Source organism: Nannobrachium achirus (assembly GCF_963921795.1).
Source record: "Nannobrachium achirus genome assembly, chromosome: 2".
Lineage (NCBI taxonomy): Eukaryota > Metazoa > Chordata > Actinopteri > Myctophiformes > Myctophidae > Nannobrachium > Nannobrachium achirus.
Genome location: NC_137811.1, coordinates 78,514,147 through 78,539,031, shown reverse-complemented (window position 1 = coordinate 78,539,031; position 24,885 = coordinate 78,514,147). Strand labels below are relative to the sequence as shown.

The 24,885-nt window shown below is 40.9% G+C and overlaps 1 protein-coding gene across 1 annotated transcript; it reads left to right on the top strand.

Annotated features, from left to right (window-relative positions):
- Window positions 1-2,854: 2,854 nt before the first annotated feature.
- LOC308300715 (uncharacterized protein) lies at window positions 2,855-19,447 on the top strand (the record flags this gene model as incomplete). The annotated part of the gene is made up of 5 exons (XM_080744602.1): window positions 2,855-3,001; window positions 4,547-4,840; window positions 10,828-10,971; window positions 13,753-13,860; window positions 19,412-19,447. 5 exons carry the CDS (start codon window positions 2,855-2,857, stop codon window positions 19,445-19,447), a joined length of 729 nt encoding a protein of 242 aa, XP_080600728.1.
- Window positions 19,448-24,885: the final 5,438 nt, after the last annotated feature.

Genomic DNA, 24,885 nt, shown 5'->3' with positions numbered 1-24,885 from the left:
TACCTCATATGGGTGTAGCCATCATTGTATCAATGGTACCTCATATGTGTGTAGCCATCATTGTATCAATGGTACCTCATATGGGTGTAGCCATCATTGTATCAATGGTACCTCATATGGGTGTAGTCATCATTGTATCAATGGTACCTCATATGGGTGTAGCCATCACTGTATCAATGGTACCTCATATGGGTGTAGCCATCACTGTATCAATGGTACCTCATATGGGTGTAGCCATCACTGTATCAATGGTACCTCATATGGGTGTAGCCATCACTGTATCAATGGTACCTCATATGGGTGTAGCCATCATTGTATCAATGGTACCTCATATGGGTGTAGCCATCATTGTATCAATGGTACCTCATATGGGTGTAGCCATCACTGTATCAATGGTACCTCATATGGGTGTAGCCATCATTGTATCAATGGTACCTCATATGGGTGTAGCCATCATTGTATCAATGGTACCTCATATGGGCGTAGCCATCATTGTATCAATGGTACCTCATATGGGTGTAGCCATCACTGTATCAATGGTACCTCATATGGGTGTAGCCATCATTGTATCAATGGTACCTCATATGGGTGTAGCCATCACTGTATCAATGGTACCTCATATGGGTGTAGCCATCATTGTATCAATGGTACCTCATATGGGCGTAGCCATCACTGTATCAATGGTACCTCATATGGGTGTAGCCATCATTGTATCAATGGTACCTCATATGGGTGTAGCCATCACTGTATCAATGGTACCTCATATGGGTGTAGCCATCATTGTATCAATGGTACCTCATATGGGTGTAGCCATCATTGTATCAATGGTACCTCATATGGGTGTAGCCATCACTGTATCAATGGTACCTCATATGGGTGTAGCCATCACTGTATCAATGGTACCTCATATGGGTGTAGCCATCATTGTATCAATGGTACCCCAGGAAGGCACGTTTAGAAACATACTTTGTGATCTTTAGATGTACTGCTATAAATTGACACGGTGCACACATCCAAAATCAACACAGCCTTCTTTTATTTTCCTGAGCTGAGTATGTTGTAAAGGTCTCACTTGTTCATAAATAGTGTTCGTTCATGAGCTGCTCCCACCGACTCCAGTGCGTTCTACCAAACCTCCGGCTGCAGTTTGGCACCCATGGTGCGACGAATCTGCCGGTTGGATTTGGGGGCGTGGGCACCCTGTAGACAATATGCCTTCCGGTGTGTTCCAAGATTTCTAGCGGAAGTCTGCGTTTAACGGACGTTACGTCATGTGGTGCGGGTCTGTTAAACTAAAATAGATTGTAGCTCTTAACTCACTCTTAATAGGTGTAACATTGCTTGAATCAATGTTTTTGTTTGTATATTGTTTATTGCGAGCGCAAACGACGGAGCAGGAGACGTAGACCAGAGTTAATTTCGTGCAGGGAATACGTTTGCAGGAACACCGCACCGTGAAAAAAATACAGCTTCCGGTGAAATTCCTACGGCGGAAGTTGAACACTTTCTGCCTTCTATTGTCACCAGGCTTTTCTCTTCGGAGATGAGTAAGCCTGGCTACGCGAGGCTAGGGCGTGGATGTCTTTACCTCCTATTTACCTTGGTTATCTCTGCATTCATTGGTCTCCTCCTCTTACAGTACAGATCAGCGATATTAACTAGAAATACTGTTGCTACGAAACAGTGTGACACCATGTATGGGCACAAAGATCTTAGCCTGGCGGGGCCTGACGTCATACTGACGTCATACTGACATCATACTGACTGACGTCATACTGACGTCATACTGACATCATACTGACGTCATACTGACGTCATACGGACTGACGTCATACTGACATCATACTGACATCATACTGACGTCATACTGACGTCATACGGACTGACGTCATACTGACATCATACTGACTGACGTCATACTGACGTCATACTGACATCATACTGACGTCATACTGACGTCATACTGACGTCATACGGACTGACATCATACTGACATCATACTGACATCATACTGACTGACGTCATACTGACATCATACTGACGTCATACTGACATCATACTGACATCATACTGACTGACGTCATACTGACATCATACTGACATCATACTGACATCATACTGACTGACGTCATACTGACATCATACTGACATCATACTGACGTCATACTGCGTTCACTCACTCATTCCTTCCCCAGTATAACGTCTGGCCTTCGGCCTATTGGCAGCTTGAAAAGTGGGCGGGAGTACTTGCCTTGACAGACAGACTCCTCTAACCAATCAGCGAACGTAGCCAGTCGGAAGAACGGCAAACAAACACTTTTTTCGGCCGATGAACTCCGCTAGCACATACTCCTGTTCCTTTTTAATTGTTGTAATTGATTCCAACTCTGAAATAACTGCACTTTATTGCTTGTTTTATCGTTAGAGCGTTAACTGTTACACCTGTTGCATCGCGAGGGCAGCCATTGTTGTTTTGAAAATGTTGCAGCAAGCATCTACGTCACCGTCTACACATGGACCAATCAGGGAAAGCTTTTCACTTGTTGTCAGGAAGACTACGTTTGTTGTGCGGACAGCAGTCACTGATTGGCCCCGATCAGAACATAAATACCCGGAATGCCAGACGTTATACTGGGGAAGGAATGAGCTACAAAGATCTACCCTTAGGCTGCTTCTCATTGGCTGAGGGCCCTGCCTTTGTACTGTGGAGAACTTGACTGATAGATAAATAATGAAGATAACATACGTGTGCTCGCTTCAATACCATGAATTAATAAAGACCAAACTGATCTCCGTCTGTGTGAAGAAATGAATCAACATATTTACCCCCCCCCCCCCCCCCACAGCCGCTACCATGACGACAGAGGCGAGTGCGGTGAGCGAGGGCGACACCGAAGCCAATCAGAAGCCAGAGCCTGACGCAAACAACAAGCAACAGGCCAATCAGAACGCAGCGGGGGCGGAGCCGAACGCCCCTGAGGCCACACCCACTGCCGCAGAGGTAGGCCTGCCGCATAATCGTCCAATCGCAATTATTTTGTCAGAATCGTCATAAACGTTTCCTTGTTGAAAACTTAAAAAAAAAAGATTGACGGTGGAAATAGCCGATCTACAAGCTCACAACGCGTCGTAGCTCGGCTATTTCCACTATCAATGTTCTTTTTTTAAGTTGTCAAATATGTCAGTAATTTCTTTGTATATTTATAGGTTATGTGTCATATCTGTGTATTGTATATTTATAGCTTATGTGTCATATCTGTGTATTGTATATTTATAGCTTATGTGTCATATCTGTGTATTGTATATTTATAGCTTATGTGTCTGCCATGTGCAACTTCAAAGCCTGCAAGCCAAGCTGAAATCTTAATTGTCAACGACAAATACACAATTAAATCGTTATTGTTAATTTAGTCAGGAACACTCAGGCTTTGCAGCGAACGATTCCGAAGCTTCGGAAACCAAGCATAGGTAGAGAAAGCAAGCCGTATTTAAAGGAGCCTTTCCTACTGATTGTTGGAGCATGGCAGTCATGTGACGTAATGACCAGCAGATATGTTAATGAGGAATGAGAGCAGAGCTGGCTGACAGCATAAACTAACGCGGTCACTTCAGTTAATTGAGTCACAATCCACTCTTTGTCAAGTCCCACCCCATGTCACTCTGTTACTAGGTGGGACAACAAAGCCAGGGAAGACTATTTTTATAATGGAAGTGAATGGGGAAAAAAGATTTTTCATAGCCTCATTATTGCTATTTAAAGTACCAAAAGAAAAACATCTACCTGATATTAATAAAAAGGGAACAAAAAAGTACAGTAGTTACATTGCAAAACAGGGGTTTTCCCCCGAAAATACATGTTTTAATTAGTTTAATCCTCTGAAACAGGCAGAGGACAGAGAAGAGAGAGAGAGAGAGAGAGAGAGAGGGAGAAGAGCAGTGCATCTTGGGTACCTCACACTGACCAGGAAGTTATGGAACTATAGGTTCACCCTCAACATAACATTTATTTTAATTGTAATTCTGTCCATTTAAAATATATGTACCCAAACGAATATCTTAGTTACATTGATATCGTTCATGTGAACTATAGTTTGTTGAAGCTTATTCATTATACTCATCGAAATCGCTATGACCGCGCCGCGCCGTACCGCATCGTGGCCGTACCGCGCATCACCGCACAATGCAGTGTCTAGCAGGAGACGTCTATGCAAGACTAGTAATCCATATAGCGATTTATTTTATCATTTCAACAAATATTCACTGTGTATTCACTCCATTTTGTTCCAAAATGTTCCTATTTATCATGACAAAGCAACAAATAAAATAAAAATATAAATAAATATCAATTTAAAACTACACTCTTGCCATTAATATTAATGGTAGAATGTGGACTTGCCATTAATATTAATGGTAGAATGTGGACTTTGTCCCACTGCATAACTCCGCCCCCGGTAGCAAAAGAGAATGATTTTTCTGGTTGGCCAGTCTGGGACCAATCAGAAGGCTGACAATTAATCGTCATGTAAAATGTCCTAATCGTTGACAGCCCTGCACAGAGGCCACGCCCCCTGCCGCGACAGCGACCGCCGCGGAGGCGGCGCCCGAGGGCGAAAAGGCCGCCGCCCCTTCCCCCGAGGAGGAGGCGGAGCTTCAGCTGAAGCCGCGGACGCGCACCTCGGCGGGGAAGGGCCTCTCGCGCCTCTTCTCCTCCTTCCTGAAGAGACGCTCCACCTGCTCCTCCGACGGAGAGGAGGCCTCTAGCGCCCCCTCTGGCGGGGAGGAGAAAACACAACACCAGAACGACAAGGTAGAGGAGGACCAGGAGCAAGAGGAGGTCAAGGTAGGGCTGGGCCGCACGGTGATGAATATAAATATCTTACCATGTCTCCACCACGATATGCCTTTTCAGAGATATCCTATATATATGTGACCCAGCATAGCAGAGGGGCAGTCATTTCGGAAAGCACAGCTTTAGACCAGCCCTGAAATTACTTTTTTTTTTCTTCTAAAATGTGATAAAGCCACAAAAGCATTTAATAAATATCAGGCTACATTTCACTTAAACGCCAGAGCTTAACTCTGCATGTAAATAAGACTTTTTTAAATTAATGTGAAGAGAAACCTCACATTTTGCAGGTTACATTTCATCTAAAAGGCTGAATTTCTCAGATCTAGTATTTCTGCATGGCATAACTCTATAAGCCATATCTACAAAACTGTTGGGTCAATCTTCACAACCAATATATCATTTTGTAGCTATGATTCACAGCTTTCAAATGAAATGAAAAAATGAAAATGAAAAAAATGTCAATGACTAGCCCTCAGCTGTGTTCGGACACATATATTAGGGCTGGGCCGCACGGTGATGAATATATCGTTGAGACGATGCCATGTAGGGCTGTCACGATATGACATGATTTTACATGGCGATTAATTGTCACTCAAATAATTGGCGATTAACGATTTAATTGCGTTTTTGTCGTTGATAATTACATTTCTGTTTGGCTTTTAGGCTTTGAAGTTGTACATGGTAGATATGACACATAACCTAAATATACAAAGAAATGACTGACATATTTGACAACTTACTACTTAAAAAATAACTTTGATAGTGGAAATAGCCGATCTACAAGCTCACAACGCGTCACGATGCGACGCGTTGTGAGCTTGTACATCTGCTATTTCCATTTTTTTGGACATTTTTCAACATTCACGATTATGACGATTATGACAAAATAATTGCGATAATGTCAAATAATCACGATTAGGCGATTATGTAATAATTGTGACAGCCCTAATGCCATGTCTCCACCACGATATGCCTTTTCAGAGATCATGTATATATATATATATATATATATATATATATATATATATATATATATATACATATATATATATATATGTCATAGTATATTAGAGAAACAGCACATTCGAGAAGCGGAGCACTCGTGGTGCGGCACGGGGCGGAGCAAGCGGTCGCCACAACAACGTATTCCAGGCGGTGCGCCGCTCTATTGTCCACGACACTGCGAGCGGCTACCGAAGCCCCCCTGTATCCACGAAGCCCAAACGAGTTACGAGGCCCCCCTGGGTCCACGAAGCCCCAAGCGGCGCGAAGGCCAGCGGACCTTGGTCCTGCTCTTCGCCCCCGAGCGCCGCAGGCGCGAGTGGCCGCGAAGAGCGGGCCAGGGCCGCGCGGCCGGCGGAGCGCCGCGTGAGTTACGAAGCCGTGGTGAATGCAATCGTTATATTTATGCCCAGGCCGTAAGGCCTGGGCAAGCGCACGTTAAACGCCCTGTCCAAGTGACTACAATGGAGCTAATGGCTAGGCTAGGCTAGGCTAGGCTAGGCTAGGCTAGTAAATAAAGAGTAAACACTTCCGGTCTGCGGCGAGTTCAAAGCGTGACGTAACTCTCTTATCCAGTGGCTGACGTCGCCATCTGGTGGTGATTAGTGTGTGGTGAACGTCAAAACGAGTGCTCCTTGACAACTTTTACTGGTTTCTTGAACATACTGTAACATATATATATATATATACATATATATATATATATATACATATGTATATATATATATATATATATACATATATATATATATATATACATATATATACATATATATACATGTATATACATGTATATACATATATATATATATATATATATATATATATATATATATACGTATATACATGTATATATATATGTATATATATATATATATATATTGGGGCTGGAATGTGATTAAAAAATTGTAATCTAATTAATTACAGGCTCTGTGATTAATTAATCGCAATTAATTGCATTTTAATCGCACATCGATATTTGACCTGAGAAGAATTTTCTTTTTCAAGTAAAACACATTTTGTTTTACGAGTGAATCAACGAGTGACATTTTTAAATGTAAATTTCGCATCCACTGGGCCAAGCAAAGCGCTCTGATCGGCTACTTCTCCCTTTGCGTTTGTTGTCTCTTCTTGGTTGGTACATCGCGATGATCGGTATGCCCGAAACTGAAGGTTCTGTGGTGCAAAAACTAAGTGCAATTAAAATGTATTTTTTTTAATCGCGTTAATTTTCTGTAATTAATTAATCACAATTAATCAGTTAATGTCCCAGCCCTAATATATATGTATGTATGTATGTATGTATGTATGTATGTATGTATATATATATATATATATATATATATATATATATCTCATGATACAATCATACAATGCCTTACGGGTCCATTTGGTTTTATTTGTATACTGTCAGAGTTTCATACTTGTAAGGATTTAGACCCCACTTCGAGGACCACTGGTCTAAATGGTCTGTTACTCTTTTTTATTTTAGTTTTTGTTACCTTGTACTGTTGGTGATTGTACCGTTAAAGGACAACTTTGTTATTTTTTACAACAAGGGTTCATATTTTAGATTGTAATCAGATAAATGATGAGTGTTAAAATGTTTTCATTTACTTCTTTCTATAGTTTTAGCAATTTTAATGACCTTGATGTCAGTGGGTGGGGGCATGCGTGCAGGTGGCTAAATATGTCTTTTTAGACACAATAAGCCGGTGATTTCTTTACAGTAACACTACTAGTAGCCACCAGCTTGTATTTTTGATATATGGTTTATATTTTAGATAGATGGTGTATGGTGATACATCTTGTATTTTAGATAGATGGTGTATGGTGATACAGCTTGTATTTCAGATAGATGGTGAATGGTGATACAGCTTGTATTTTAGATAGATGGTGTATGGTATTTTAGATAGATGGTGTATGGTGATACTGCTTGTATTTTAGATAGATGGTGTATGGTATTTTAGATAGATGGTGTATGGTGATACAGCTTGTATTTTAGATAGATGGTGAATGGTGATACTGCTTGTATTTTAGGTGTATGGTGATACTGCCTGTATGTTAGATATATGGCAGTGACGTCAATACGTGCGTGTCACGCGTCTCTGACGCATTCACGTTGCCTAAAGACGCATTCACGTCAGTGTCCTTGGGTCCCATGGACGCATCCACGTTAAAATAATTTACCACGTCGCGAAAAAAATATATTTTAAAAAGTCCAGACGCCACCATTGTTCATGGGTGAAGGCATGCTACTTAATGCTATGTTAACACAAATGAAATCCGCGTAGAAGGTCTTAAAACAGACGATAGAACTAACGACAGTGCGTTCTATCGTCCACCGATGCCATTTTGGGCGACCGTAGATGGTCACAGAATTCAATGGGTGCCTGAGTTTTAGCGTAGCACCGGGCCGCTCTCTGACCATAGTGGCACAGCATGTTTGGTGATACACCGAAAAGGGTTCCCCCACAGAACGTGTGCAAGGCACAGCGCTGAAATATGACGTCTCTACACTGCAGCGACACAACAAGCAAGCAACACTTTATGCAGCTGCACCCATCAGAACTTGCATCAAAGCCCTGATAATATTTATAATAAATAATTGCTCTTCCTTGCGTTAGCATGGAGTCTGTTCTTTAGAGACTAGAAGCGGAGTTTTACAGAGTCCATGGAACGTAGTGGGGGCGCTCAGGCTAGCGCACCCCAGGCTAGTGTAGCTAAGGCTAGTGTTAGTGTATTAAATGTGGAGCAGTGTCTGCCTCGCTCTCTCCCCGACCGCGTCCACGGTGGTGTCGCATTAACGTGTATTTTGCGATCATCGCACACGACGGCGACGCTGCCATTAACAAGCGAGCTTTTCGTGTCAAGCATGCATGCAGAGGCAGGAGGTAAACAAAAGCATCCAGTCCATAGAGTTGATACAGTCAGGCAAGTCAACGCGCATTCGCGCACTGCTATGACGCTCGCATCAGCCCGTTCCAGCAGTGTTTCTCAATCAGTAGTCCGCGGACCTGACTAGCGCCGCATGCATGTTAATGCACAACACAGGCATGCACTCGTCTCCGACACACACACACACACACACACACACACACACACACACACACACACACGGTCCTCTCACATATGGAAAACATTAACGCTTATAACGTTTTGAACGATTAAAACCTTTTTTGGGGGAAAAACTTTTGAAAAATAAAGAAAATATATGTTTTTATTTTTCGATAAAATAATCTTACAATTCCAAATTGTAAGATTTGGAATTGTGGTTAATTTCTTTCATACACATTTCTACGTAACATGAACATAACCATATAATAACCAATTCAAGTTAAATGCTGCACTTTGTCAAAAATGACATGACGCGTTGAATTTTTGTGGGACCCATAAAATATCCCTGGGACTCATCCGAAAGACCCCTCTTGGGTCCCGGGACTCATTACATTAAAAACCTATTAACATCACTGATATGGTGTATGGTGATACATCATGTATTTTAGATAGATGGTGTATAGTGATACATCATGTATTTTAGATAGATGGTGAATGGTGATACTGCTTGTATTTTAGATAGATGGTGTATGGTGATACATCATGTATTTTAGATAGATGGTGTATGGTGATACTGCTTGTATTTTAGATAGATGGTGAATGGTGATACTGCTTGTATTTTAGATAGATGGTGTATGGGGATACTGCTTGTATTTTAGATAGATGGTGTATGGGGATACTGCTTGTATTTTAGATAGATGGTGAATGGTGATACTGCTTGTATTTTAGATAGATGGTGTATGGTGATACATCATGTATTTTAGATAGATGGTGTATGGTGATACTGCTTGTATTTTAGATAGATGGTGAATGGTGATACTGCTTGTATTTTAGATAGATGGTGTATGGTGATACATCATGTATTTTAGATAGATGGTGTATGGTGATACTGCTTGTATTTTAGATAGATGGTGAATGGTGATACTGCTTGTATTTTAGATAGATGATGTATGGTGATACAGCTTGTATTTTAGATAGATGATGTATGGTGATACAGCTTGTATTTTCCATCCATGGGTCAAGGCCCAAGGAGGAGCGGACAAATAGCCCCAGAAAACGATGGTTTAGTGATGAAAAGTGATGAGTCATCAGTTTCATCAGTTTTGTGGGCGTTTTCTGGGGCCATTTCTAGCCCAAGGAATGTTTTTTTGTGCAAAACAAATGCTTGCAATGGATTCAGCATCATGACAAACCCCTAGTTAGACCCCTCACATCCTAATTGAATACCCAGAAAAAATAAAATGTTTTCTGGGTATTTTCCTCCTGTATAGAAAGTCGATGGGAGACCGACTATAGCGGCTGATAACATCAATTAAGCTGGGTCTCAGAAAGGGTTATCATACCAAAATGTAAGCTAGAGACATGTAGGAAGTCAAAAAAAAATAAAAATGGACGATCACCTTGGGTGGTACCAATTTGTGAAGATATCAGAAATGGCCTTTGGCCTAATTGGTGATGTTGTATTTTTATGGTGATAAGGTATTTTATTGGTGATGTTGTATTTTTATGGTGATAAGGTATTTTATTGGTGATGTATTTTTATAAGGTATTTTATTGGTGATGTTGTATTTTTATAAGGTATTTTATTGCTGATGTTGTATTTTTACAAGGTATTTTATTGCTGATGTTGTATCTTTACAAGGTATTTTATTGCTGATGTTGTATCTTTATAAGGTATTTTATTGCTGATGTATTTTTATAAGGTGTTTTATTGCTGATGTTGTATTTTTATAAGGTATTTTATTGCTGATGTTGTATTTTTATAAGGTATCTTATTGCTGATGTTTTATTTTCTCAAGGCCCAAGGAGGAGCAGAACAGGAGGAAGACACTGAGGAGCTGAAAGAGGAGAAGAAGAAAGAAGAGGGGGAGGAGGAGGAGGAGGAGGAGGTGAAGAAGAAGAGCGGAAAGAAGAAAAAGAAAGAAGCCAAGAAGAAAGCAGAGGAGAAGAGGAGCAGAGAGGAGGAGCAGACGGAGGAGAAGAAAGCGGAGGAGGAGGACAAGGAGCAGGCGGAGGAGAAGAAGAAGGAGGGAGGAGGAGCGCAGGAGGAGGACAAGAAGGAGGTGAAGAAGAGAGAGAAGGAGGAGCGAGCCAGGAAGAAAGAGGAGGAGAAGAACCGCAGGAGGGAGGAGGAGAAGGAGCGACAGAAGAGGAGAGAGGAGGACAAGAACAAGAAGAAAGAGGAGGAGAGGTTGAAGGAGGAGAAGAAAAAAGAGGAGAGGCTGAAGGAGGAGAAGAAGAAAGAGGAGGAGAGGTTGAAGGAGGAGAAGAAGAAAGAGGAGGAGAGGTTGAAGGAGGAGAAGAAGAAAGAGGAGGAGGAGAAGAAGAGGAAGAAGGACAAGAGCAGGAAGAAGGCAAAGAAAGAGGAGGCTCCACCGGAGGAGGTGAGTTCATAGCGTTAGAGTTCTCCTCAACTATGTTTACACTATGGTAAAGCAAGGAGGAGGTGAGTTCATAGCGTTAGAGATCTCCTCAACTATGTTTACACTATGGTAAAGCAAGGAGGAGGTGAGTTCATAGCATTAGAGATCTCCTCAACTATGTTTACACTATGGTAAAGCAAGGAGGAGGTGAGTTCATAGCGTTAGAGATCTCCTCAACTATGTTTACACTATGGTAAAGCAAGGAGGAGGTGAGTTCATAGCGTTAGAGTTCTCCTCAACTATGTTTACACTATGGTAAAGCAAGGAGGAGGTGAGTTCATAGTGTTAGAGATCTCCTCAACTATGTTTACACTATGGTAAAGCAAGGAGCCAAATCTGTGCGGGTTAGGATACACTTCACTGGTAGTGACTTTGGTCCAAAGTCATTTGCATTGTGTTCTACAAGTTTTTCTTTTTCTTTTTCTGCATAGGGTTAGTACTGTGATTTGTCTGTCATTCTATGTTATAAGTTAAAAAAGGACCCAAATTGCTGGACAAAAGCTTTTTTGAAGTATCCTTTTAGTTGACTGTAACACTACCAGTGAAGTGTACGGTCACAAAACTGTAAGGGGGAGTCAACTTTTGGTTGCAACCTGCACAGATTTTGCTCCTCGATATGGTAAATGGTAAATGGTGCATTTATACTGCGCCTTTATCTAGGGTTGGGGCCGTATGGACATTTTGTTATCGCGGTTATCATCTTCCCATTACCGACGGTATTGCGGTAATTACCGCACCCCCGCATCTATGAATTAAGGTTCGGCAATAAGCGAAAATATTCCTATCATCTGCCCAAAATTCGCCGCTCCACAGCCAGAGTTATACATCCCCGTACAGCACAGCGGGTCTGGCTTCGAAAGCATCAGATCTACAAGCTCACAACACGTCGCATCCACGACGCATTCTGAGCTTGTAGATCTGTGCAATGTTGGGTTACTATAGTAACGTAGGCTGGGGCTTTTCAAACACAGCTGTGTGTAAACAGAGTCAACAAACCAGATGAGAGACGGGTAGATCGTGTACAGTGATTCCTACGCCTGTATGAATAAAAAAGAAACTGCCACAAGGTACTGTGTGATAAACATACAGTATGATAAACATACAGTATGATAAACATGGTTTATGGAGAACGTTTAACGCTGCTGCAGCCTGTCGTAGCAGCAGACTCTCCCACTCTCTGTATCACGGCATGAGCTTCCAAACATGTGGTACGCGGCCCAGAGCAGAGCGGCATGGAGCGCATGCGACCCTCGCTTCTCCCACGTTTTAAAACTTGCTCGTTCTCAATGAAAATTGAGAATTGACTGCGGTAAGGACCCTGACACCTGACACCTGGCGGTTACCGTCCCCAACCCTACCTTTATCCAAGACACCTTAGGCAGGGTACCAACACTGGTACAGGGTAACCTTAGGCAGGGTACCAACACTGGTACAGGGTAACCTTAGGCAAGGTACCAACACTGGTACAGGGCAGGGTGATGACTGGCACACTGGCATTATGTGTGAGGATTTAGGTTTTAAAAGCGTGGTCAATTACATTAAAGGGATATTTCACTTTTTGTCATTTTATCATCTAACCAGGCTTTTGGGAACACCCAGGACAGTTTTTGAATTTCTTCATTCAGTATTTAGATATTTGACATTCATTTCCCCCATTTCTCCCCTTCCAGGACCTTCCTATACACATTTACGCCTGTTCACATTTTCGGAGGGTGTCAGGAGTCACCAGAAAAAAGGACAGTTGTTTTCATTGAATCTATCATGGTTAAAATGGAGTTTGAAGTTATAATGGGTTTGTATAGGAAGGTCCTGGAAGGGGGCAAAATGGGAGGAAATTAATATCAAATATCTAAATACTGAATGAAGAAATTCAGAAACTGTCCTGGGTGTTCCCAAGAGCCTGATTAGACGATAAAATGACAACAAGTTTTTTTGAAAGTGAAATATCCCTTTAAGTCATTCTATTTCCTGTGTGTCTGTTTGCTCTTCCTCCTGAGCCTCTGTTCTGATCCATAACGTTTGAAGGAGTTCTCTTTACACTATGTAACGTTTAGCTCAACTAGCTCTAGAAAATAACCTTATACTGCTGTGCTGCCTCTGGGCAACTGATTGGGATAATAAAGGCATCTATCTAGCTCTAGAAACATTCCTTTGAATTCCTTTTGACCAGAATCTCAGACGCTATCAAATGTAACTCAATATCACAAACACACAGAGTCATTTCTCTAAAGGCTTTTCACATAATGAAAACTAAACTCAACAGCAAAGCAAAACCCAGCATTAAAGATACATTAAACCTGAACTGACATTGATATGTATGAAGTCTAAACGATTTGAACATAAAGTAAACATTGTGACATTTAAAATCCTTGTTAGGAGGTGAAGAAGCAGGAGGTGGAGGTGGTGGAGGTGAAGGTGGAGGTGGAGGAGGTGGAGGTGAAGAAGGTGGAGGAGGTGAAGCAGGTGGAGGTGAAGGTCAAAGCTCCCATCGCTGACCCTGAAGATCCTGAAGTGAAAGCTGAAGACCAGGTGAGGATCAAACCAAGCAAGAACACAAAACAACACAATTCAGAATTCAGGCCGACACCATCGCATTAACACATATGGTGCCAACCCCGAGTTTAACAAAAAAAAAAAAAAAATCAATTTTTTTTTCAAAAAGTCTTTTTGGACCTCCAGAAATGTATTAGGCATGATCGCGATCGCGAAATTGCATGTTTAACCCCCATACCAACTCATTCTTTCAAACATGGCAGCCATGTTTGTTTACATCTGAAGAAAACATAATGGCTGATAAATCATGAATGCCTGAACGGATTTCCAAGCGGATTTTTTTGTTTGAAAGCTGTGAACAGCATCTACACACGTGGTGCATCATCTAGGCATGGGCGTGCACTTTTTACACAATTGCACAATTACATGGAAGTCTATGGTAACCATGGCAACGCGAGACATTGAAGAGAACTAGAAAAGAAAATTTCTAAGAAATTTTAAGTGTGCCTGCAGCTCGCTAAGTGTGTGCAACCTTGTATGTGTTAACATTAGCATATTTGTTAGCATTAGCATTTGTTAGCATTAGCATGTGTTAGTATTAGCATTTGTTAGCATTAGCATTTGTTAGCATTAGCATTAGCGGTTACGTTTTGCGTGTTTGTGGTGCCCCCTATGGGTCGAAGTGGAAACACTTGTGGTTAAAATTTGGTGTTGACTGGATGTTTCGTTTGTGATTTATGGCTACTTCTTACAAAACAGGCTCCTCCCGCTAACTTTGGAACCTTGTTACGGAAGAACGGTATGGACTATCAAAATATCGTTTAAATATGTTTATCGCATGAGTCCATAGATCGTGTGTATCGATTTTTGTGACATTTGGAGAAAATATGTAGGAAAAGGAGCAAAAAGTGTGTTTTGAAGAAAATTCAAAATGGCGGAAAATCTATCCTGACGCAAATGGGCGTGGCCTATATGAGGAGATGCTTCATGACCCAAGGAATCCGGGGAAAAAGGAATTTTAATTTTCCGACCCACGGTTCAAGAGTTACAGGCCGAAAGGTAAAGTGGACTGTTATAGCGCCACCATGAGGCCAACTGACGAAATTATTTTTTATTTAATCCTTGATATCATTATAAATCTCCTCTCTAAGTTTTGAAACTGTAGCCCCTATGGTTTGCGAGAAAAAAAATATTGAATGTGAGTTTTTGCGATTCCCATTATAAGTCAATGGGTAAAATTAATTCACTAATAAATTAATATCAATTAAACGATACAACTTTTCTCTTAGAAAAGTAATAGCACACCATTGCGGCGGTGGCGTAAATTGTGCGGCAGTTTTTACCGCACCAAATTTGTGGGATCATTATTATTAAGTGTGCCTGCCATGCAATGGCAAAACACGCCACCCACGCAATATATACATCAAAATGTGCGGCTCGGCCGGGAATGGTGTGCTATTACTTTTCTTTCCGATCCGCGTTACCATTGCGTCGTAATTCGCAAAAAACGACGCCCAAAAACCCCCATTGACTTTGAATGGGGGACTCCGAAAAAAACCAGAAACTTTGGCGCCACATAACTCTGCCATACTTTTGCCTAGCAACGTGATTTAAACTTTAAAATGCACACACAACTTTGGTCTTTTTCCAGCCAATAGGGATGAGCTGTAATTGATTAAGCCCCGCCCCCTCTATAACAGGAAGTGCCCTTTGCCAAACAGGAAGTGCCTCTATAACTCATGAACCGTTTGTCGTACAGACTCGCGGCTGGTGTCATAATTAAGTGTGCCTGCCATGCAACGCAATGGCAAAACACTTATTGTAATCCGCCATACTTAAGTAAGTAATGTTCTTGCAAATTTCGGCACGTAATAACTGCCGCACGATTTACACCACCGCCGCAATATATACATCAAAACGTGCGGCTCGGCCGGGAATGGGGTGCTATTACTTTTCTTTCCGATCCGCGTTACCATTGCGACGTAATTCGCAAAAAACGACGCCAAAAAACCCCATTCACTTAGAATGGGGGAAATTTCGGCACGTAATAACTGCCGCACGATTTACGCCACCCCCGCAATATATACATCAAAATGTGCGGCTCGGCCGGGAATGGTGTGCTATTACTTTTCTTTCCGATCCGCGATACGATTGCGATGTAATTCGCAAAAAACGACGCCCAAAAACCCCATTGACTTAGAATGGGGGACTCCGAAAAAAACCCAGAAACTTTGGAGCCACATAACTCTTGCCATACTTTTGCCTAGCAACGTGATTTAAACTTTAAAATGCACACACAACTTTGGTCTTTTTCCAGCCAATAGGGATGAGCTGTAATTGATTAAGCCCCGCCCCCTCTATAACAGGAAGTGCCCTTTGCCAAACAGGAAGTGCCTCTACATCTCATGAACCGTTTATCGTAGAGTTGTGGCTGGTGTCAGACATTTTTTTTTCTCAAATTTTTTTTTTCTCAAAATCTTTTTTTCTCAAAAAACTTTTTTTCTCTCAACATTTTTTTTTTCTCAAAAAATTTTTGATAATTTTTTTTCTCAAAAACGTTTTTTTTTCTCAAAAACGTTTTTTTTCTCAATTTTTTTTTTCTCAAAATGTTTTTTTTTCTCAAATTTTTTTTTTCTCTCAAAAATGTTTTTTTTCTCAATTTTTTTTTCTCAAAATTCTTTTTTCTCAAATTTTTTTTTTATCTCACATTTTTTTCTCAATTTTTTTCTCAAAAAACTTTTTTTTTCTCAACTTTTTTTTGTCAAATTTTTTTTTTTTTCAATTTTTTTTTCTCAAACATTTTTTTTTCTCAAAAATGTTTTTTTCTCAATTTTTTTTCTCTCAAAAATCTCTATTTCACCAAACAGGAAGTGCCCCTCACCAAACAGGAAGTGACCCTTTACCTCGTGAACATCGTGTCGTGTCGTGTCGTGTCGTACAGACGCGTAGATGGCATCAAATGACTTGATTAAGAGTCCTTAACCTTAATTGGGGCCTATTTCGCCAAACAGGAAGTGCCCCTCACCAAACAGGAAGTGACCCTTTATCTCGTGATCTGTTTGTCGTACAGACATGTGGGTGGTGTCATATGAAGAACCATAATGTTAAAGCTTATGCAAAAAATGCTAATGTTAAAAAATTTAACGCTAATGCTAACACCAACCGCTACACAAGGTTGCACAGACTTAGCGAGCTGCAGGCACACTTAAAATTTCGTATAAATTTTCTTTTCTAGTTTTTTTTTTCTCAATTTTTTTTTTCTCAAAAATTTTTTTTTTCTCAAATTTTTTTTTCTCAAAAATGTTTTTTTCTCAAAAAAATTTTTTTCTCAAAAAATTTTTTTCTCAAAGATTTTTTTTTCTCAAAATTTTTTTTTTCTCAAAAAACTTTTTTTTCTCAAAAAACTTTTTTTTCTCAAAAAACTTTTTTTTCTCAAAAAACTTTTTTTTCTCACAAAACAATTTTTTCTCAAAAAACTGTCGTTAAAGTGCGACCCGTGATAACGGCCAAAAATGCGCCAAAACGCCACTAATTAGTCAAAATGGCTGTGGGTGGTGTCATATGAAGAACCATAATGTTAAAGCTTATGCAAAAAATGCTAATGTTAAAAAATGTAACGCTAATGCTAACACCAACCGCTACACAAGGTTGCACAGACTTAGCGAGCTGCAGGCACACTTAAAATTTCTTGGAAATTTTATTTTCTAGTTATTATTATTATTATCATTAATTAAGTATGGCGGATTACAATAAGTGTTTTGCCATTGCATGGCAGGCACACTTAAAAAATCATTGCAACATAAGTGTTTTAACTGAGGTGCCGGCTACACAGAGCTGGATATTTAAATCATTTAAATGAACATTAAGGTGCCGGCTACACAGAGCTGGATATTTCTGAAGCTAGACATTTGTCTGTGCTGTTGTTGCTTGCAGCCTCATGAAGCTGGATATTTCAGCTGTGAAACTGGATATTTTGAAGACATTAAAACATGTCTGATTCACTGGATCCGTGTAGACATGGAACCCGGATATCTCTGAAGACTTTACTGTGTGTGTGCTTGTCCCCCTAGTGGAGGTCTGGGGAATCAGATTATTTTAGACCCAGATATCTTTGTCGTGTGGACCTAGATATTTTTCTATGTGGATATCTGAAAAACCGGGATATATGAAAAATTCGGCTCCGTGTAGCCATGGCCTGAGTTCCAGACAGACAGACAGACAGACAGACAGACAGTGTGTACACACATACGCGCGCACAGCTGGCTGAGCCTCGTATATCACAGAGTTAATGATGGCTGAGGGCCAAAACACATGAGGTCTCACACGCGCACACACGCACGCACGCACGCACGCACGCACGCACGCACGCACACACACACGCACACACACACGCGCACACACACACGCACGCGCCCGCAGCATGCAGTATGTTTAACATACAGAATAAAACCAGACGCAGCATGCAGTATGTTTAACATACAGAATAAAACCAGACGCAGCATGCAGTATGTTTAACATACAGAATAAAACCAGACGCAGCATGCAGTATGTTTAACATACAGAATAAAACCAGACGCAGCATGCAGTATGTTTAACATACAGAATACTATGGAATGCAATGATTGTACTCTAAAATGTCCACTCAAGGATAGACAAAGCATGGCCTCTTCCAGACAGAGAGCCTGCCGATCGTTGCAGAGACTGAGCAGTTCTTGGCCAGTCTTTAGAGAAACTGCCGAGTTGCAGTCCACTGAGCACAAGTCTGTGGGTTAGGGTTAGGTAACCCTAACCCTTAGGGTTAGGTAACCCTAACCCTAACCCTAACCCCAGACTTCAAAACACCAGCAGTCTGACGTAATTTACCCATCCTACCTGGTTCCTGTTTTTTGCCCCCCATTCTGAATTCCTAATTTTTTTTCATATCACGTAATATAAGAACTGTGTTCCAAACATAAACAAATGATCTCAGTGGTTTGACTCATATGGATATGAAGAATCAACTGATGGTGAGAAAAACGCTAATGTTACTGTCACCCAATTGGTTACATTTTCACCAGAAACAGACTGTATCAAATATGAGTGACTGACTATCATAAACCATACAGAGCCTCCTCCCCGACAATATCGAGGAGACAGTTTGTTTATTTTTGGAACGCAATGCTTATATGAGACGATTTTTAAGAGGTGGTGCCATGATTCCCCCCCCCCCCCCCCCCCCCCCCCCCAAAACATGATTATCAGGTATTATGATTATACTAGGAGGAAGATCTTTTCCAAAAAAGTATACAGAAAGTGTGTATGTGGCCACACCCCCAGTTCATTAAGTATGCATGGATGGCATGGTGGGTGGTGACCCAGCTGAAGTTAGCCACACCCCACAGTGTTGGATGAATGGTAATTAGGGGAGGAGTTGATACTGTGACATACTTAGTATCTGTGTTTTTTAACTGTGTTTTTTGACTGCTGATAAAAACCACACCAGGGGGTCTAATGAAGTACTTTCAACCTCCTAGACACATGAAGAAAAAGAAAAAGTACAAAACTATGGCACCACCTCTTTAAGATGACCCAATGTTATTCTCCATAGGGAAATTACTGCATGAACCGGGGGATGAGCGAGTGACATCATGACTTCACTGCTCAGTACATTTTAACAACAAGGCATCTCAATCAGAACATCCAAAAATAACAACAGATACAGTTAAGCTCTTTGCACACAGGACAGTTGCGTTTTTTTTCCTTTGCTGCATGAATAAAACGCATTGGATTTGGTGTGCAATGCTGTGCGGAATCGGCGCTGCGGATCCCAAAAAGAGTCATTAAAGGAGTGATGAGTTTTTCATCGCATGCGACAAGACGCACGAATCGAACTGGGTTCGATCGAGAAAAAAACGCATGGCCGCAGCCACTCGTCGCACGGCTAATTCGGATCAGGTGTGCATGAGGTCGTAGAGAATCATTGTTTTCTTTTAAAAAAATGAAATTGTCCGTTTTATCCGTGCGGATAAACGCGCCTGTGTGCAAAGGGCTTTATAGTGCACCCTAGTGGAGAGAAAGGAAACAACACATGGTAACAGAAAGAAAAGAACTAGGGTTTTTGTGCCTTGTATTTAGCAATTTGAAGATGAAAAATGAAAAAGAGGGGTCTAAGTACGTTTCCATTCCATTTAGCTAGTCTTGGTCTATGGATAAATATGTGTAATCTCTGTCTAAAGTGTGTTCATGTCAAGGTGCGGGTTTGTCCATATGTGGTGAAATATAATGTCCATGTATTTGCTAGAGAATCACAGCGTTTAATTATTTATGTCCATAATAATACGATTTTCCTTAAAAGAAACTGCGTTATCGACAAGTTTCACGCAGATTTAATGTCTTTGCTAAATAGTTACTATAGGGATTTTAAATCATTGAATCGTATCGTATCGCCATGAATGAACCAATATCGTCCATGAATCGTATCGTCAACCATGTATCATTAATGCGTATCGTTGGTATCGTTCTGTTAAATGTATCATTAAACCCCTAAAGCAAGGTTTAAACCACACCAATTCGGCAGCTGCAGAAACAAAGCCAGAATAAGCCAGAGACATTTTCCCATCGCACATTTTAACTAAATACCATATTCTCAATCTCAACTCTCAATTCCTATTTTTATTCCAATCTGATCCAAAGCAAAGCTAGCAGTAAGCTAGTAATGGTGCTGCAGCTGCCTGTGTTTTTTCCTCGGTTGCCAGATTCTGTGAGTGAAATAAGCGACCAGGTCTATGAAAATAAGCCCAAAAGCAGCGACCAGTTTCACCTATTGAGCTCTATTACATTAGCTATTTTCAAAAATAATGTTGAAAGCAAGGCCAAATAAGCAACTACACTTCAGAAACAAGCCCAAACAAAAGCAACCCACAACTAGCAACATTATAGGAAAAGCGGATCAACGTTGCTTATAACGAGCAGACCTGGCACCACTGCCATACAGAAACTACAGTCGGCGTCGGCTGAAAAAAAAAGAAGTGCTTATTCAGTTTTTTGCCAACACATTTTGATGTAGTTTTAGTCATAGTCTTTTGAATAAAATGTCTTTTAGTTTTAGTCATAATTTAGTCACCTGAAAAGTTTTATTTTTTGTCTAATTTTAGTTGACTGAATATCATAAGGTTTTAGGTCGACTAAATCTACAGTTGATTCAGTCAACTAAAATGTGTTTTGGCAGGCCTTGATGGCATCGTAATGACTGGTTTTACACTTGGTCTCCTGATAGTAAGGTAAAGTTAGCCGAGTATTAAACCAATCTGGGAACTAAATCTAAATCAATATCTTTAGTTCCCAGATTGGTTTAATACTCGGCTAACTTTCCCTTACAATGTAGACTGTTTGGTGTGTCCAGTCAGAAGGAGTCTCCTGTAGGCTGTTTGGTGTGTCCAGTCAGAAGGAGTCTCCTGTAGACTGTTTGGTGTGTCCAGTCAGAAGGAGTCTCCTGTAGGCTGTTTGGTGTGTCCAGTCAGAAGAAGGAGTCTCCTGTAGACTGTTTGGTGTGTCCAGTCAGAAGAAGGAGTCTCCTGTAGGCTGTTTGGTGTGTCCAGTCAGAAGGAGTCTCCTGTAGACTGTTTGGTGTGTCCAGTCAGAAGGAGTCTCCTGTAGACTGTTTGGTGTGTCCAGTCAGAAGGAGTCTCCTGTAGGCTGTTTGGTGTGTCCAGTCAGAAGAAGGAGTCTCCTGTAGACTGTTTGGTGTGTCCAGTCAGAAGGAGTCTCCTGTAGGCTGTTTGGTGTGTCCAGTCAGAAGGAGTCTCCTGTAGACTGTTTGGTGTGTCCAGTCAGAAGGAGTCTCCTGTAGGCTGTTTGGTGTGTCCAGTCAGAAGGAGTCTCCTGTAGACTGTTTGGTGTGTCCAGTCAGAAGGAGTCTCCTGTAGGCTGTTTGGTGTGTCCAGTCAGAAGGAGTCTCCTGTAGACTGTTTGGTGTGTCCAGTCAGAAGGAGTCTCCTGTAGACTGTTTGGTGTGTCCAGTCAGAAGGAGTCTCCTGTAGACTGTTTGGTGTGTCCAGTCAGAAGGAGTCTCCTGTAGGCTGTTTGGTGTGGAGACACCTTAGAAAGAACACATGGAATCAGAGCAGGAACCGTCGTGATCTCCTCCTCCTCCTCCTTTTCCTCTCAGTTCTTCTGTTTCTCATCAATTTTTCATTTCTCTGCTGCTTGTTCAGCGAAAGTAAAGACCCTCCCCTGGCTGGGAGAGAGGACACACACGCACGCACACACGCACGCACATACACACACGCACGCACGCACGCACGCACGCACGCACGCACGCACGCACGCACGCACGCACGCACGCACGCACTCACTCAGCAGTGTTACCAGAGGTAATAGAGCTACATAAACAGCGTGTCTGTCTACATCCGGTACGTCGTTTAAAACCTACTTATGATGTCATATGACTGTCCAGCATCACCTGTGATGATAGGACATTTATTTTATATTGTTATTAAGATCAGAGGCTGTTATTGGTTCATCAGATGATCTGCTCGGCCAATCAGAAATGAAACTTGCCTTTCATAAATAAACAAACACAAACGCTAGCATGTTGCATCGTTTATTGTGACCGTAGGTCGCAGTTAACCATGAAAACCGGCACATCTTGTCCGTCAGAGTGTGGGTGGGTCAGTGACCTGTTGTGACATCACGTTGTTGTGACATCACGTTGTTGTGACATCACATTGTTGTGACTTCAAATTGTTATGACATCACATTGTTGTGACTTCACGTTGTTGTGACTTCAAATCGCTGACCCATATTTGGCAATACCCATATATGGATGCTCCCAGATGATGCCCTGTTAGGGGAACCAATCTAACAGAATCCCTTTTATGCCCATATAGGGAGATCCCTGATGTCATCAATATTAAGCCCATATCTGGGAATGCCTATATATATATATATATATATATATATGTGTGTGTGACCGCTCGTTTTTACATTTTATGAAAGTACAGAATGTAAGCTTTCATATGATGTATCATTCATTGCAATTGGACAATATTTGAAGAAGATTTGATCAATTGAAACGTGTTGATCCAGAAACAGCAAAGGGGAGAAAATGCCCTTCAAAGAATTCTCATTTTAACACCTTTTCCAGGCTCAGAAAATGGGAGTGACATAGTAGTTAAAGGGCCTACACCATGCTTTTAAAACTATATTTTTTGTATAAATATATGCTCAAAATTGAGTCTAAGGTTTTAACCCTCGACAAACACTCTGACCATTCTTTTTGTTTGTTCTAGCTCTACTATAATGAGGCTCTCCAGCTGCAATACCAAAACGGCCTCTGTTTGCTCAGGGGCGCATCTAGTGGGGTTTTTCCAGAAAAAAAAAAAGTTTTTGAAAAAAAAAAGTTTTTTGAAAAAAGTTTTTTGAAAAAAAAGTTTTTGAAAAAAAGTTTTTTGAAAAAAAAAGTTTTTGAAAAAAAAAAGTTTTTTGAAAAAAAGTTTTTTAAAAAAAAAGTTTTTTGAAAAAAAAAGTTTTTTGAAAAAAAGAATTGAAAAAAAAAAATCTTTTGAAAAAAAAATTTTTTTGAATTTTTTTTTTTTATTTATTTTTTTGACAGTTTTTGACTCTGAAAAAAAAAAACGGGAATCCGTGTGACGTCACACGGATCAACTCTCAGAACAGCACTGTTCTGAGAACCCGTGGAAAGCTTTTCATCTCTGTCTTCCCAAAACCAGAGAAAGACACAATGTACAGAAATAGGACTTTGTGAGGATAGAAGGTGCCAGTGGGACCCCAAAAAAAGGTTTTAAAATAGAAAAAGTGAAAATTCATGGTGTAGGTCCTTTAATCCCACCTCTAACCACTCCCCCACTAGCTGTCAACTGTCTGTCAATACTTGAAACACATTTCACAAGACAGGCCTTCAAGCCAGTAGATCAAATAATACTCATGAATGGTAATGCCTATATATATATATATATATATATATCAGAGATTGCGTTAGACCGGGAATTGCCGGATTTGACCGATTTTTTATGGCCAAGACCGAAAAATAAAATTCCTCCCGGACATCCTGACCGATTGAAAAACCAATGGTCATTTATTATTATCGCTGTCTGCTCCTCTGCGCAGGCTGCCTGCCTCTCTCTCTCTCTCTCTCTCTCTCTCTCTCTCTCTCTCTTTCTCTCTCTCTCTCTCTCTCGCTCGCTCGCTCGCCCGCGCGCTCCCCCGTTCTCTCTCTCTCTCTTTCTCTCTCTCGCTCGCTCATTTCAGTGTCAGTTTGCGATGCACGCACAGCATGTAAAGCCATGGGAATTAAGGAATGCACGCACGGTCAGCAATCAACCCATAAACAAACATTATACACTTGATTGAAGTTATGATGAGAGGAGATGGAGTGGAGACAGTAGGAAGAACAAAGCCTTTTCAACTCTCCCAAAGTTGCATAACATGCGCATGGACGCACTGTCACCACTTGACAGTGAGTATTGGATTAATTGCTGGCCAGATGAATCTATCAACCTTTTCATTATTCTGAAGTCAAGACATGGTATTGTATTGTTGTTGGCATGAAACATGATGCAACAGAAATACGTTGTTGTGAAAGCAGTGTGCGTGTGCCACATGCAGACAGCCTGCGCGAACAGCGCGATTAGTCCAATATAATTAATTCCCTTATGCAAGATTAAAGCGTTTTTTTCTTTTTAGCCTATACTTTTTCATTCAATTCGTTTTCAGTCCCAACTATGCAGTAGGCCTAATACTTTAACTGTTGCTATTGGCTGTTTGTGCACCTGCTTGTAATGTATGCATTAAAATGATTATGTCCGGTATATTCTTCAGATGTCCGGTAAATTTTAATCATGTCGGTCACGGTGACCGGCAGTTAAAAATCCTAGCGCAATCACTGATATATATGTGTGTGTGTGACCGCTCGTTTTTACATTTTATGAAAGTACAGAATGTAAGCTTTCATATGATGTATCATTCATTGCAATTGGACAATATTTGAAGAAGATTTGATCAATTGAAACGTGTTGATCCAGAAACAGCAAAGGGGAGAAAATGCCCTTCAAAGAATTCTCA